At 41.3% G+C, this 12,839-nt stretch overlaps 1 protein-coding gene across 16 annotated transcripts in view; it reads right to left on the bottom strand.

Moving 5' to 3' along the window:
- Nucleotides 1–12,839, bottom strand: part of abcb4 (ATP-binding cassette, sub-family B (MDR/TAP), member 4) — a 40,644-nt gene that overhangs the window by 21,782 nt on the left and 6,023 nt on the right. For 3 of the 16 annotated variants that reach the window (XM_052065792.1, XM_052065812.1, XM_052065808.1), the window contains 9 exons: nt 12,309–12,392; nt 12,015–12,218; nt 11,607–11,707; nt 11,374–11,514; nt 10,719–10,875; nt 10,417–10,614; nt 9,682–9,888; nt 8,570–8,716; nt 7,604–8,442 (listed from right to left, as the gene is read on the bottom strand). The exons of 1 other annotated variant lie outside the window; for it this stretch is intronic. In XM_052065792.1, coding sequence (XP_051921752.1) covers nt 8,236–8,442; nt 8,570–8,716; nt 9,682–9,888; nt 10,417–10,614; nt 10,719–10,875; nt 11,374–11,514; nt 11,607–11,707; nt 12,015–12,218; nt 12,309–12,392 — 1,446 coding nt within the window. In that variant the 3' untranslated portion in view covers nt 7,604–8,235. Of the gene's footprint in view, nt 1–55; nt 218–329; nt 501–576; nt 781–877; nt 1,004–1,076; nt 1,188–1,733; nt 1,848–1,940; nt 2,113–2,534; nt 2,660–2,721; nt 2,894–3,429; nt 3,622–3,687; nt 3,725–3,800; nt 3,964–4,050; nt 4,127–4,241; nt 4,314–6,206; nt 6,353–7,603; nt 8,443–8,569; nt 8,717–9,681; nt 9,889–10,416; nt 10,615–10,718; nt 10,876–11,373; nt 11,515–11,606; nt 11,708–12,014; nt 12,219–12,308; nt 12,393–12,839 lie in introns of those variants that run through there. 12 more of the 16 variants (XM_052065800.1, XM_052065802.1, XM_052065803.1 and 9 more) reach the window with 12 other exon arrangements.

Genomic DNA, 12,839 nt, shown 5'->3' with positions numbered 1-12,839 from the left:
ATATTCAATGAACGTCCCCCAAATGTGTCAAAATTGCTTTTTATGACGGTGTTACCTGCATGGTGACGAGGGTATGATACACACTCTGTTTTTCCATCAACTGGCTATGAGTCCCCAACTCGACAACCTCTCCATTTTGGAAGCCAGCGATGATGTCGGCGTTCCTGATCGTTGAGAGGCGATGGGCTACAATTATGGTGGTACGACCCAGTCTGACCTGAACAAATGATAAAATTGTTAAAAGGGCAAATAATTTTTAGAGAAAGATTCTACTGGTACGAAATAATTCTACAATATGCGTTCCGACTGAATCGGGTCTGCGTTTGCACCTTGTCGAGCGCAGCCTGCACAACAGTCTCACTCTCGGCGTCAAGGGCGGATGTTGCTTCATCCAGCAGAAGGATTTTGGGGTTACGTACGAGCGCTCGAGCGATTGCAATTCTCTGCTTCTGTCCTCCACTCATCTGAGTCCCTCGGTCCCCAACCAGCGTTTCGAACTTCTGCTCGACAACAACACTCTCTTCATTGGCAAGAAAAAAAAATTTAATTCAGGTGAAGTCATGAATAAAATCATACTTCGGGAAGGTTCATGATGAAGTCGTAGGCGTTGGCCTCCTTTGCAGCATGCTCAATCTCATTCTGCGTCACGTCAGTTCGGCCGTATCGGATGTTCTCGGCTATGGTGGTTGCAAATAAGACGGGCTCCTGACTCACCACTCCAATCATCTTTCGCAGGTGGCGGATATTGAGTGAACGGATGTCATGGCCGTCAACGGAAACCTTCAAAAGGGGGATACATAAAGGTATTCCTTTTAAATTGTCTTGGTGGTTATGAACGGTTGAATGAGATATTACGTTTTTACAAATATGCACGTACGGATCCCTCCTGAGGATCGTAGAACCTCTGCAACAGCTGGATGGTGGTGCTTTTACCGGAGCCGCTGCTTCCCACTAAGGCAATGGTCTGCCCAGTCTTCACACTCAGAGACATGTTGTTTAATACCTGCAAATCACAGAGCAATCATACAAAGTTCTTTTATTCTGTAAGATGAAGTTAAATGGTATGGTGAACTTACTTGAACTCCTGGCCTTGACGGGTAGTTAAAGTAGATGTTCTTGAACTCTATGTTTCCACTGATCGAGTCAGGCTTGAAGCCGCTCTCTGAGTAGCTGTCAATACTCGGTTCCTGCCAAGGAACATTTCCTTTTGAGTTCGGTCGTGGTTCAAAATATGGTTAGAGTGGGACAAAGAAAGAAATATAACTCGCTACAAGGGGGGGCATGGCGTTGCCATGACATCCGTTCACTCAACCCTGTGGCTCTTGAATCCCCTCCGCTGCGGCTCTCAATAGCTTTAAGAAGTAAATCTTCTTTATCTTTGTCAATTGAATGCCATTCCAAATGTAAAGATTACGGTGGACCGTGAAAATTTGCTCAAAGTATGGATCATAATGACCATTTACAGTACATATACATAGAGCCCCAGCTTGAATGCTGAATCATACATCAATGCGGCAGCCATACTGGATGTGGCAAAGTGAAGCGATTTGTGATGATTACCTGTTCATTTGCCGCTTGGAGATTTATCAACAGTTCTCCACTCAAAACACCAAACTCATGGGATGAAAGCCTTGAACTTGTATCTTGCCATTGTACCGCCATTTTTACAAATGCAATTTGCAGATTTTGTAGTTAACTCTGAATGTAGGAAGAGAAAATAGTGTTCTCCTTACATTGTCAATGATTCGGTAGACTTGGTGTGCGGCTCCTCGGGCACTGGAAAAGGACTGGATGTTTGGTGAGGTCTGGCCCAACGCGATTGCACCAAAAATCAAAGCGAATAAAACCTTAAGACAAAAACATTATTGTCAGCAATAAAAATGAGAGTTGAGGGCAAGTACATTGTCATAAAATTCACATTTCTCTCAATGTCTGCTCACTGTGAGTACAGTTCCAGTCGAGTACTCCTGACTCAGAACGAGCACACTCCCGTACCAGAAGGCCAGCGCGTAAGACAGGAAGATCATCATGAAAGTGAAACCCATAGCAGCGTTGGAACTTATCGCCTTCTTTATTCCCATGTTCTTAGCCTCCTCCAAGTTTTTATGATACCTGTTTGACAAGACAAAAATCAAAGAAAAAAAATTGATCTCTTTGTTTGATATGCGGTGACGATACACTGCTCATCACCAAAAAAATACACAATATGGCGAGTTCAGCAAGGCGGTGACCGTGTCATGCTTTTGATGTTATTTTTCTTCAGCTGAGGGCAGGAATTATAAACACTCCCAAAAAAAGCAGTCTGTGTTAGCACAAAACCTTCAGGCTTCTGTTCGGAAGCTGATGATGTCAGGAAAAGTCGACTAGATCATCAGAACTTTTTCCCCCCAGGGTTAATCAGAGGCACTTCAAATTGTAAGATCCAAAATGCAACGTTGTCATTCGCTTTTGAGAATTAATGGTCAATGATGTGGAAAAAGCAGCACAGCTGTAGTTTGATGTGGCCCATGTCGGGTACAACATCTCGCGCAAACCTTTGTATCTCTCGCTTCTGACCGCTGAAGGCAAACACAGTCCTGATGGCAGAAAGCACCTCCTCCGCCACCGCACCCGCTTTGGCATAAGCAGCCTGTTCTTTGGCAGTGAAGGACGTCACCACCTAAGGGGAGACGTAGCAGCTTAGCAAGAAGAGCTTTGTTTAAAGGATGAAGGCAAGTTTACCTTACTGAATATACCAGCGGACAGGCCCAGCAACGGGCAGACAGCCAGGACGACCAGAGCGAGCTTCCATCCTATGCTTAAGCCAACCACCAAAGATCCAATGAAGGTGGAAAGAGACTGGATCAACGTCCCCATTTTGTCTCCAATACCCTCTTGGATCTTATAGATGTCACTGCCCGGACAAATGAATGACCAAGAATGATTGTAAAGGCACTACAATATCTGCCACATTGTAGAACTGACTATTTTTCAGGCTCTGTGCAGCAGAGGAAGGAATCTATTAAAAAAAAAATAAATTGAGGTAGATTGATGAAAGAGCCACTAAACAACACTTTCAGATACCAATGGTGATGCCTGAAGTCATTTTACATGGCTAAAGCTACAAGTGCTAAGACAAAGGAGATGCGCCTATCTTGACCAACGTAGTGCAGCTTTGTTCACCTTTTTTTTTTTTGCCCTGAGTGTTTAGAACAATATGGTTTAACCATGGCTTGGAAATGGCATATTTCCACAAAGTTGTGGGTAGAGAAACCTAGTTAGCCCTTGTTAATTTCCAATTTGTTACAATTCAGTACAGTTTGCACAGACACATTTTGGGAAACAGGCAGCTCACCCATAGCCTACTTGGTAGTTTAATTTCAATTCCAAGACACATTTAGCATAATATGTCCCCTTTAAGCAGAACAGAATGTCATTTACGTTACTCACTCAACAAGACGAGTGTTGAGTGTTCCCGTCTCGTTGACATCAAACCAGCCGATGTCCTGTCGCATGATACTGTGGAAAAAACGCCTGCGGATGCGTTTGACTTGTCGTACGGCAGCCAGTGTAAAAAAAGCAACCTGCATGTAGGCCGCCACAAACACCAAGATGGCTGTGATGGCGAAGTAAATAGAAAAGCTGGAAAGGAAAAACAAATTGTCAAATGTGCCCCACTGAGTGTTGCATCGACTTCTTGTTTCTTACCCGGCCATGTCATCCTGCAAGGTGCTGTTGGTGGAAACTGAAAACAGAGACGACAAGGTGTAACATTCGTCATTAAGTTAGGTTACTATTTGCGACTGTCTCTGTGAACTTACTGAAGTATTGAGTATTGTTTTTAGACATTGCTGAGGACTGTATAAATCTGTCCGCCATATGCCCAAATACAACACACATGAGGGGGAACACCAGCCCATGGGCCACCGACATCACCGTCCCAAAGACGATAAGTATGACATCTATGCCATCTGCAAACCTGAACTGTGCTCATGGAACCAAACAGTAATTGTCAGTATTAATCTTACAACACTGTAAATAAATTTAAAAAAATACAGATGGACAACATACCAGTTCAATGGGGCCAACAGTGACAATTTCCCCCCCTTTTTCTTTCTTCTTTCCGCTTCCTGCTTTATTGTACTCACTTGGACAAAAATAAAGACATATTAAAGATACTCAAGTGTTTCAGTGATTTACAGTTTGCCTCTTTAATCTGAAACCAAATTCCAGTGGGTTGTTAAAGAGCTCCAGAATATTACCTTGAGTAAATATCCGTATTGTGATCAGGGCTGTGCTTTTGCAACTTGTCTGTTTCGATCATTGTCTGGGGTCTGTCAGAGGAAGATGGATGATCCGTTATTTTGGTTTACAAGATTTTTCGATCAATTAAAAAAATCAATTGACCAATTAACTGTTTTGCTGAAAATGAAGCTGTACAAAAGATTTACAGGTGAAATCAGGCAATTGACTTGACCTTTTTAGTACAATCTTCAGTCTAAAGTACAGTATTTGATTCTCGCACAGAGATACTATTGAACAGAAAGCAAAGGTGAGTGCAAGGGTCCACTTGGCAAAAAATCACCGCGAAGGAAACTCGAAATTTGATCCTATCCATGTGCTCCAAAATTAGGCTATATCCATCAATATACATGCTACAGATTCAGATCATCTTTTCTTTTGGTTTTGCAACAATTTAAGTGTGGCCACCTCTGTGAAAACATAAGATGCTTTTTAGGATATTTAATTGTTGGTCAGCGTTGAAAATGATGTATTATAATTACCAAAAAAAACATAACCTCTCTATCCTCTCTATATATAATTCTCTATAAAACTTGTCCTTTTAGATTTGGCCAGTAGATGGGAGTGTAAGGCAACCTTAAACCTCAGGCATAGCTTGCCTTACTGCGCATGCGTTGGCGTTCTCTACTCACTCCAGACTGATTCGATTCTGCCATCCTTTCGTACAGGTATTAATACAATACAACACGTTAACGTAATTTATTTATTACGCTTAACTACAGTACTGGGTTGTTTGTATTACTGTAGTAAACAGATTTAGGTTCCAAGTTGAATGTGCAACTTTAGAAACTTTTTTGTCTTTCTGAAGTATTTGCTCGTTTAATAAGCACAACACCTGTTCGCAGTCTGTATTTTTAAATTCATATTTATCATTTCCGTGCTAATCCCGACAGTTCCACCAGGTGCAAACTAACATTTAGCCTCTTCCTGTAATGGTCTTTGTTGTTGTCTTCCGTATCATCACTTCATTTCGCAATGAAATGACTTCAACAATATAAAATTAGCTTTATCTCGTTTAGTCATCATGAGTGTTTCAAAAGTATTTCAACCACGGAGCTAGCCTAGATTTAACCCTGTACTTCCTCATCGGAGCATGTTTAACGCTACTATATTAATAGATCATTTAAAACCACCACTTCATACAAACCGTTGTACATGAAGCAAAAATGACTTATAGGTCAACAAAGACGGTTAAAATGTCAAATGCATAAAACCAGTAAAAAGCACAAAACACTAAAACAAAAAGTCTTATCCTGAGACAAAACAACAACCCTCCTGAAGATACTGAAACCAGGGAAGCCGACACCTCAGTCCAGTGTATATTTCTAAGACACCCCGGCCCCTAAAAAAGACAATCAGTGATCAATTTATAATACATTCCTTTAAGTATAATTTTGATCATACACTTGGTTTCATATACCAGGGAATGGGCACTGAACCCGAATGGCAGATATGTTGATGTAAATCAACGTTCTGGGATACTTGAATAAATATGTATGCTGAAAACTCAAAATCGGTGTAATGTGGCACAGTTCTATCCTATGTAAAGGCGCTGTCCTATTGTTGAGCGCGACTTAGCAACCGAGCTAACGGAGTAGAAATTCTTCTTGGGTAATCACAAAACTCTTCCTGCATGTCCTCCAGTTTGGCATTCCGCCTACCTCGCACCAACCACGGTGTTTACAAACCATTTAGCCCCAAAACAGCGGCGCAGTACGCTTTCAAAAGCCAACAGCCGCGTTTGACCTCTTGGTTCGTTTAAACTTCCGTTTAACGTGATATTCGAAGCACCCGGGAGCAAAATTGACGTTTGGCATTGTTCCTCGTGCACCACATCAGAACATGCGGCGTAATTCAAATTCCTGAGCAAATGTTCGACGGACATTAACGTATTTGAACGATCAAGAACGTCACGTTTGCCATACCTGCACTCCTCAGTTGTGCTCCAACATGATCCAGCTGCCATCAGTTATGATACGCCCTCCACTGGATGAAAAACAAAAACATAGGCTACAATCGAGCTGTTGACAGATTCTAGGGGCGGTCCTACACTCTCACACTGAGGCATGACTTGTTCGGGTTTTCGCCGATCTGTACTTCACTTGAATATTTATTTTTCCGAAAAATATACCTGTCCTAATGGCTGGCAACTAGGTGTACTCAGCCTGTTGCCCGAAGAGAGCTGGGATAGGCTCCAGCGAGGCGACCCTCGCGAGGATACAGATCAGATAACGCATGAATGGAGGATATCTGTACAGATATCACCACGAACTGTCAGAATTGACTTGTTACTTTTATTTAAACCTTCGCAGAGGGCATCACGATGTAAAAAAATATAACAAAATAATAAAAATATGTAAATATTTTAAATATGTAAACATGTAAAGCCTGACGATTGAAATCTTGGGGATTTAGAAGACAAAAAACAAGGACACTATCATTAATGACGATGACACAACAGATTTGAAGAAGTAAGATAGTCCCCATACATGGCATATTAAAGAAAATGGTTTGATGTTTTCAGGTGCAGGAATGATTCGTGACAAATACGTTGTCTTGTGCCACCCCAATACCACCAATTTCTGGCACTGAACAATTCTACATCTAATCTGGGGGCAGGAGCAAACAACAACAAAACACTCAGGGTAAGTGTGCATTTTTTAAATCAGTTTGTGCACAACGTAAGTAAAGCGATATATAGGTCTAAAACACGTGTGCTCAGTGTGCAGGTTATTATTATTTTTTTAACTCCAAATGATCAGACTTTTAATCAGGGGGAAGCATGTAAAGATTAAAAAGTATTGGGCCTAAAATTGATGTTCAGATTTTTACTTAAATACCCGAGGTTCAAAACTCCTGGGGTTTTTTTTAAACCACAACAAGCCACAAGGCCGTGTGGTTTCAAGTCTGACTGTGCTTACAGGCAGTATTAAGGAGAGTATGTATGAACAGTATTGAGTTTATTTTTTCTTCGAAAATAATTATGCTTGTGTTGTTGACTGTTTGGCCAGTAGATGGCAGTGCAAAATTATGTTGACGTTGTTTTAATCTACATCCGTTCATCTCCTCAAACTCTCCAAGACTCATTCAATTCTTCCATCGTTTTTATGGAAGTACCGGACTGTAAAAATGCTTTTGTATTACTGTCTCCCACCACTGCACTCAGCATTGTCCATAGCGTAAGTGTGAATGTGAATTTCTGTTCAGATCAAATTTATCTATACGGCATTTCAAAAACAACCACAAATTGAGTGCTGTACACAGATAAAAATACGGAAGATACAACATGATACAATAAGATAAGAACAAACAAACAAAAAAGACATTACAACAGGTCTTAAGTTTTATGTTCAGTTGGAGGCCAAAGGGCAAAGCACAAATTTGGAACAGACTCAAGTACTGTAATTGTTGATCACAGTAAATAACAGAATGGTTCACTTCGATATACAGTACTGTATCTTGTCTGGTGGTTAATATTGACTATGGCTTCTCCTGTGGCCAGTAGTGATAAACCAACAAGCTGATAACATCCACCCATGAACTTTACTTCATATCTGTATGACTGTTCAGGAAAGTCAACTCTCCGAGTATATTAGCATCACATTCAACTTCTACAAAGTAATGCTAACTATGTCATACAAGAATACCATATCATTCCACATATACAGATATATATGTATACACACACACACAGAAAAAAATATATACTGTATATATATTACAATTCTTCAGTAGTACATTTCGAGTGACAGATGTTCCACAGTGTGTCGTTAACGGTAGTTCTAATAAGGTGAAAGGAAACATTTAGGGAACTTGTGTGAGCCTGTCCAGAATAAATGCGTGTAAACCAAAGTTCTCAGTCAGCACTCATGCCAATGCTGAGATGATACATTCAGTCACTCACTACTTCACCAGAAGAATACCAAGTTTCTATTAATAAAAATGGTGATTCACTCATTCCCTCCCAAGGCCCATCTGAGTGGTGACCAGCATGTGGTAGACTCCCTTTTTGGCTAGTAGCTGCTGATGTGTCCCTTGTTCAACCACCACGCCACCCTGAAAGACGGCGATACGGTCTGCATTTTGGATGGTGGACAAACGGTGGGCTACAACAATACATGTCCTGCCCTGGCTAGCTTTGTCCAACGCCTCTTGCACCACCTAGATCGAACACAAATTGGGAGGACAGAAGTCAATATGGCTAAAACACAAGGTGGTCAATATGGCTAAAACACAAGGTGGTCAAATGTGGAGCAATTCAAGATGAAAAGAAAGAAAAAAACGACACCTTCTCACTCTCAGTGTCGAGTGCAGACGTGGCCTCATCCAGAAGCAACAGTTTGGGGTTACGAAGGATCGCTCGGGCTATGGCGATTCGTTGTTTCTGACCACCTGACAGCTGGGTCCCCTTATCGCCTGCCTGAGTGTCATACTTCTGCTCGAGGAAACAAAGTCAAAGTCAGTGCATGGATTATAAAATAATTTTTTTCTAGGCAATTTTCAGTAATTGGGCCATGATAACTGAAATTAGGTTGATAAGTTTCTCACTGGAACAGAAGGCATTGATCAAAATAATTCATCCTTCATAAGAGAACCGTGATTACTTTTAGCAAGTTTTCAATAAAGCTGTGAATCAAAGTCATTTAATGGAATGTTATAATTCAATCGATCAATCGATAAATTAATCAAGGGGAAGCTTGTAAAGATTAAAAAGTATTGGGCCTAAAATTGAACCTTGGGGAACCCAACATTCAATTTCATGTACCGGTACTCTGAAGGAACAAGTATTCAAACTTACAAAATCACATCTGTCTGTGAGAAAGGAATGAAACCAGTTACAAACAGTACCAGAGATGCCTACCAGGTTTTTAATTCTGTTTAATAAAACTCTTATCCTTGTCCTTGAGTTTCTAGAAAGGCGCCCACAAATAAAATGTATTATTATTATATTATTATTATGTCCAGTAGCACCAAGTCTATGAGTTTTTTTACTGTCTGCATGACACTTGGTGTCATTTAAAATCCTTACAAGAGCTGTCTCCGTATTATGGTTCATTTTAAAATTCAAAATATTATTTGTGTGTAGAAAAATTGTTTAATTGGAGGAAAACTGGTTTCCTTAGAATCTTACTAAAAAATGTTAAGTTGGATATAGGGCTGTAATTATTAAAAACCGCTGGGGACCAAGTCATCTGAGAGACATGCTGTATACCAAAATAATTACTGAGCATGTCTTCAAGCCATTTTATAAAAATGAAAAGGAAATGATACTGAATGGTGTTTTTTGCCTCGTCATTCAAACTAAAGGCAGAAATCTAATGATAGAACTGTCTCAAAGGTTGAAGTGAGACTCGATGACAGCATGAGTTTTGACCACAATTGCTTGGTAATTGATTTTACCATTGGCAATTTTTCTATGAAGCTGTGAATGTTGGCTTTCTCAGCAGCTGCCTTAATCTCTTCTATGGTTACAGTTCGACTGTTGTCTCCATAAGCGATATTTTCAGCCAAGCTGCAGTCAAAGAGCACAGGCTCCTGGGACACGATGCCTATCTGAGACCTCAGCCAGTGGATGTTCAGCTCTTTCACACTCTTGGAATCAATCACCTGGAAGAAGACAAAAAAAGCAAAGATGTGAATCAAATGATTGAGGTCAAGTCTCAAGCAGAGCGTAGGTTATGTGGTCCAGGTTTCGAGCAAAACACTCAAGACCCACGTAAGCCTCAAGTGATTTGGACCTCACTTATGATCTAATCGTGGATATTTTTGTCCTTCTGATTTGATGGATAGAAACTGTGGAGAATCTTATTTCATCCTCAAATTAGTTCAAATGGCAGTAACTTTCAAGCAAGACTTGCATTATCCGGGCATCCATTCTTCCATTCATTATTAGAACCGCTGATCCAGATCAGAGATCTTGGAACTGTTGTTCCCACAGAGCGCTTGAAATTAAGACTGAGCAGCAGAAAAAGTAATTCTATGAGGATGAACTCAGAAACAGCGTGAAGTAAATATTGTGGGCCAAGGTCTTACCAGTGAAATGAACTCAATAACTATAAAAACAGCTCACGTAGAGTAGGTGGAGAGGCAGGATCTAATTGTGTAATTGTGTAATATGCGTGTGTCTCTTCTCACCACGTTCCCTTGCGTGGTGTCGTAAAACCTTTCCAGAAGCTGGATGGTGGTGCTTTTTCCGCAACCGCTGCTTCCTACCAGGGCCAATGTTTCTCCCTTGCTCACTTTCAGGTTCAGCCCTCGAAGGATGGGCACATCAGGGCGTGAGGGGTAGTTAAACTTAACTTCCTCAAAGCGCACATTGCCGTCAAATTTATCCTGGAGATTTAAGAACGAACGCAGAAGGGAAATGGATGATCAATAAACATGACTATGAAGAAAAAAAAGGACCGGTTAAGCATGTCAGGTTTTGTGTCGCATACCAGTGACTTTCCATCCTCTGACAGATTATCAATAGCAGGCTCTGTGTTCAAAAGCATAACAAGGTGTGCAGCAGACATTTTGGCCTTGGCGTAGTTTGGAGTGAAGGAATTGGCTTCTCCGAGAGCCATGGCGCCATAGAGAACTGCTGAAATAACTCTGGGTGAGAGAATGTGACAATGAATGTTAATTTATTGTGGTCACATACACACTATAAAGAAGTGTATTAAAAATGTCTGCACAAGCCTTTTTAAAGACAGAATTTTTTTTATAGGGCTCTTGTTACGTTTCAGCAGATGTGCGAGTGGACACATTGTGGTGGCTGCTCAGTGTATGAATTCATTCCAATGATATCAATATTGTTTAGCTTCTTCACTGAGATGAACTTTGAACTCGCTATAAAAGCTGTAATATGAAAGGAGATGCTCCCCTCGTGTACACCTCACCCGTGTGACCATAAAGCCAATGTTTTGCCATGTGATTATATTGACAATTGCCCTACACGTGATTTAAACTTGTAGTAAATTATTTAAGTATGTACACCAGTTACAATTATCTGCTGGATTTTTTTCCCTGCACTTTATTGTCTGTCAAAGTACAAAAGTGAATGTTGGACTGATCCATGGTGACTCGCAACCAGGGAAAGCCGTTACTCACAGGAATACGCCCTCAACATCCATTCGCTTTTGGTCAATGAGCCAAGCTCCAAAGCGGAAACATCCTGCGTAAGCAAAGTAGATCATAGCCTGGGAAAATGCGAAGGTAAAACCGTAGACGTGAGCCTTTTTCTGAGAGTTCCTGAAAAGAAAGAAACGCAAACATTAATGAGACCAAGAGCACTGAGTTCCAAATGAATTCTTTTTGGAGAGGAGATTAAAGGTCTGTTGTACTTGTATGGAACGATGAGGTTTTCATGATACAGAGACTCAAACTTGGGTTCTCTGGTCAGAGATGCAACGGTACGAATATTCTCGATGGCTTCTGTGGCAATCTGAGGAGACGGGATGAAATATCGCAGGGTCAGGCTTGGAGAGACTGCATGACTATGACAAACTGTTGCATACTAGGATAAATATATTTATTGGTCAACACATTCTAAAATTCATAGGCGTGAATAATGTTTGCTGCGGTCCACCATTTAACTCTTTCAAGACTCTTTAATCACACTGCCAGAGCAAGTATTTGTCACTTCTACATCTTTGTTTGCCCCGCCCCACCAATCCTAAACGAGCTCTTTAGAGCAACGGCTGATTTGGTGATGGGTGACCCAATGCTTGCATTCCTAGAGTGTCATTCACCTTTCCAGCCTTCTCCAGCTCTTTCTTGTCCTGAGCAGCTTGCCCAGCTAGCAACTGCATCTGCACAGTTCCTGCTACTGCCATGACGGGAACCACTGACAATATGAGCAGGGTCAGCTCCCAGCCGTACACAAAGGCAAGAATCAAACCGGTACCCATATTGGCCACATTCTGGACCAGTGTGGCCAGACGTACTCCCGTAGCCTGACCAAAAGGGGAAAGATGAGAACAAATGTGGGGGGGGGGAAATGATGGTGGGTTATGTGTGGATGCTCCAGTGAGAGAATGCCTTACCCCTTGTACTTGAGCAGCATCTGTGGCCAGCCTTGTTGTGAGTGCTCCAACGCTGTTTTTGTGGTTATCAAACCAGCCGAGGTCCTAAGAAAATTGAAAAAGTTTCTGTTTTAAGTTTTGGGAAACTACCAAGCCATTTTTTTCCTTCTGCAGTTGCCATATCTTGGTGAGAGACAGTCACCCTGACCCTGTACCTTTAAGGGAGGTTACTCTGTTCAAAGGGAGAATGGACAAAAAAGGGTTGAAGGAGAGTCGCTTGCTGCTTGCGCTGTAAACAATCAGTTTGGTGTGGAGACTAAAAAGGGACAATTCTCCACAATTCTATCTGCCTTTTGGAGCCTGCAAAAACTATCATGCTGGGATCTTAAGATTTTAAAGTGCCTGTTCTTGACTTGAACAAATTAAAATGAATTCTGTGAATTGCAGGTGGCATTTCGTTATTCCGCCATGCATTTTTCTACCCTCAGAACGGTGGTTGGAAACTGCTTTGTTGCTGTGTAAGCCCCGCCTTTCTGTATTTGTGACTTCAAA

This window comes from Hippocampus zosterae, chromosome 5 (assembly GCF_025434085.1).
Source record: "Hippocampus zosterae strain Florida chromosome 5, ASM2543408v3, whole genome shotgun sequence".
Lineage (NCBI taxonomy): Eukaryota > Metazoa > Chordata > Actinopteri > Syngnathiformes > Syngnathidae > Hippocampus > Hippocampus zosterae.
The sequence above is the reverse complement of the archived record's forward strand: the minus strand, read 5'-3'. Positions and strand labels throughout refer to the sequence as shown.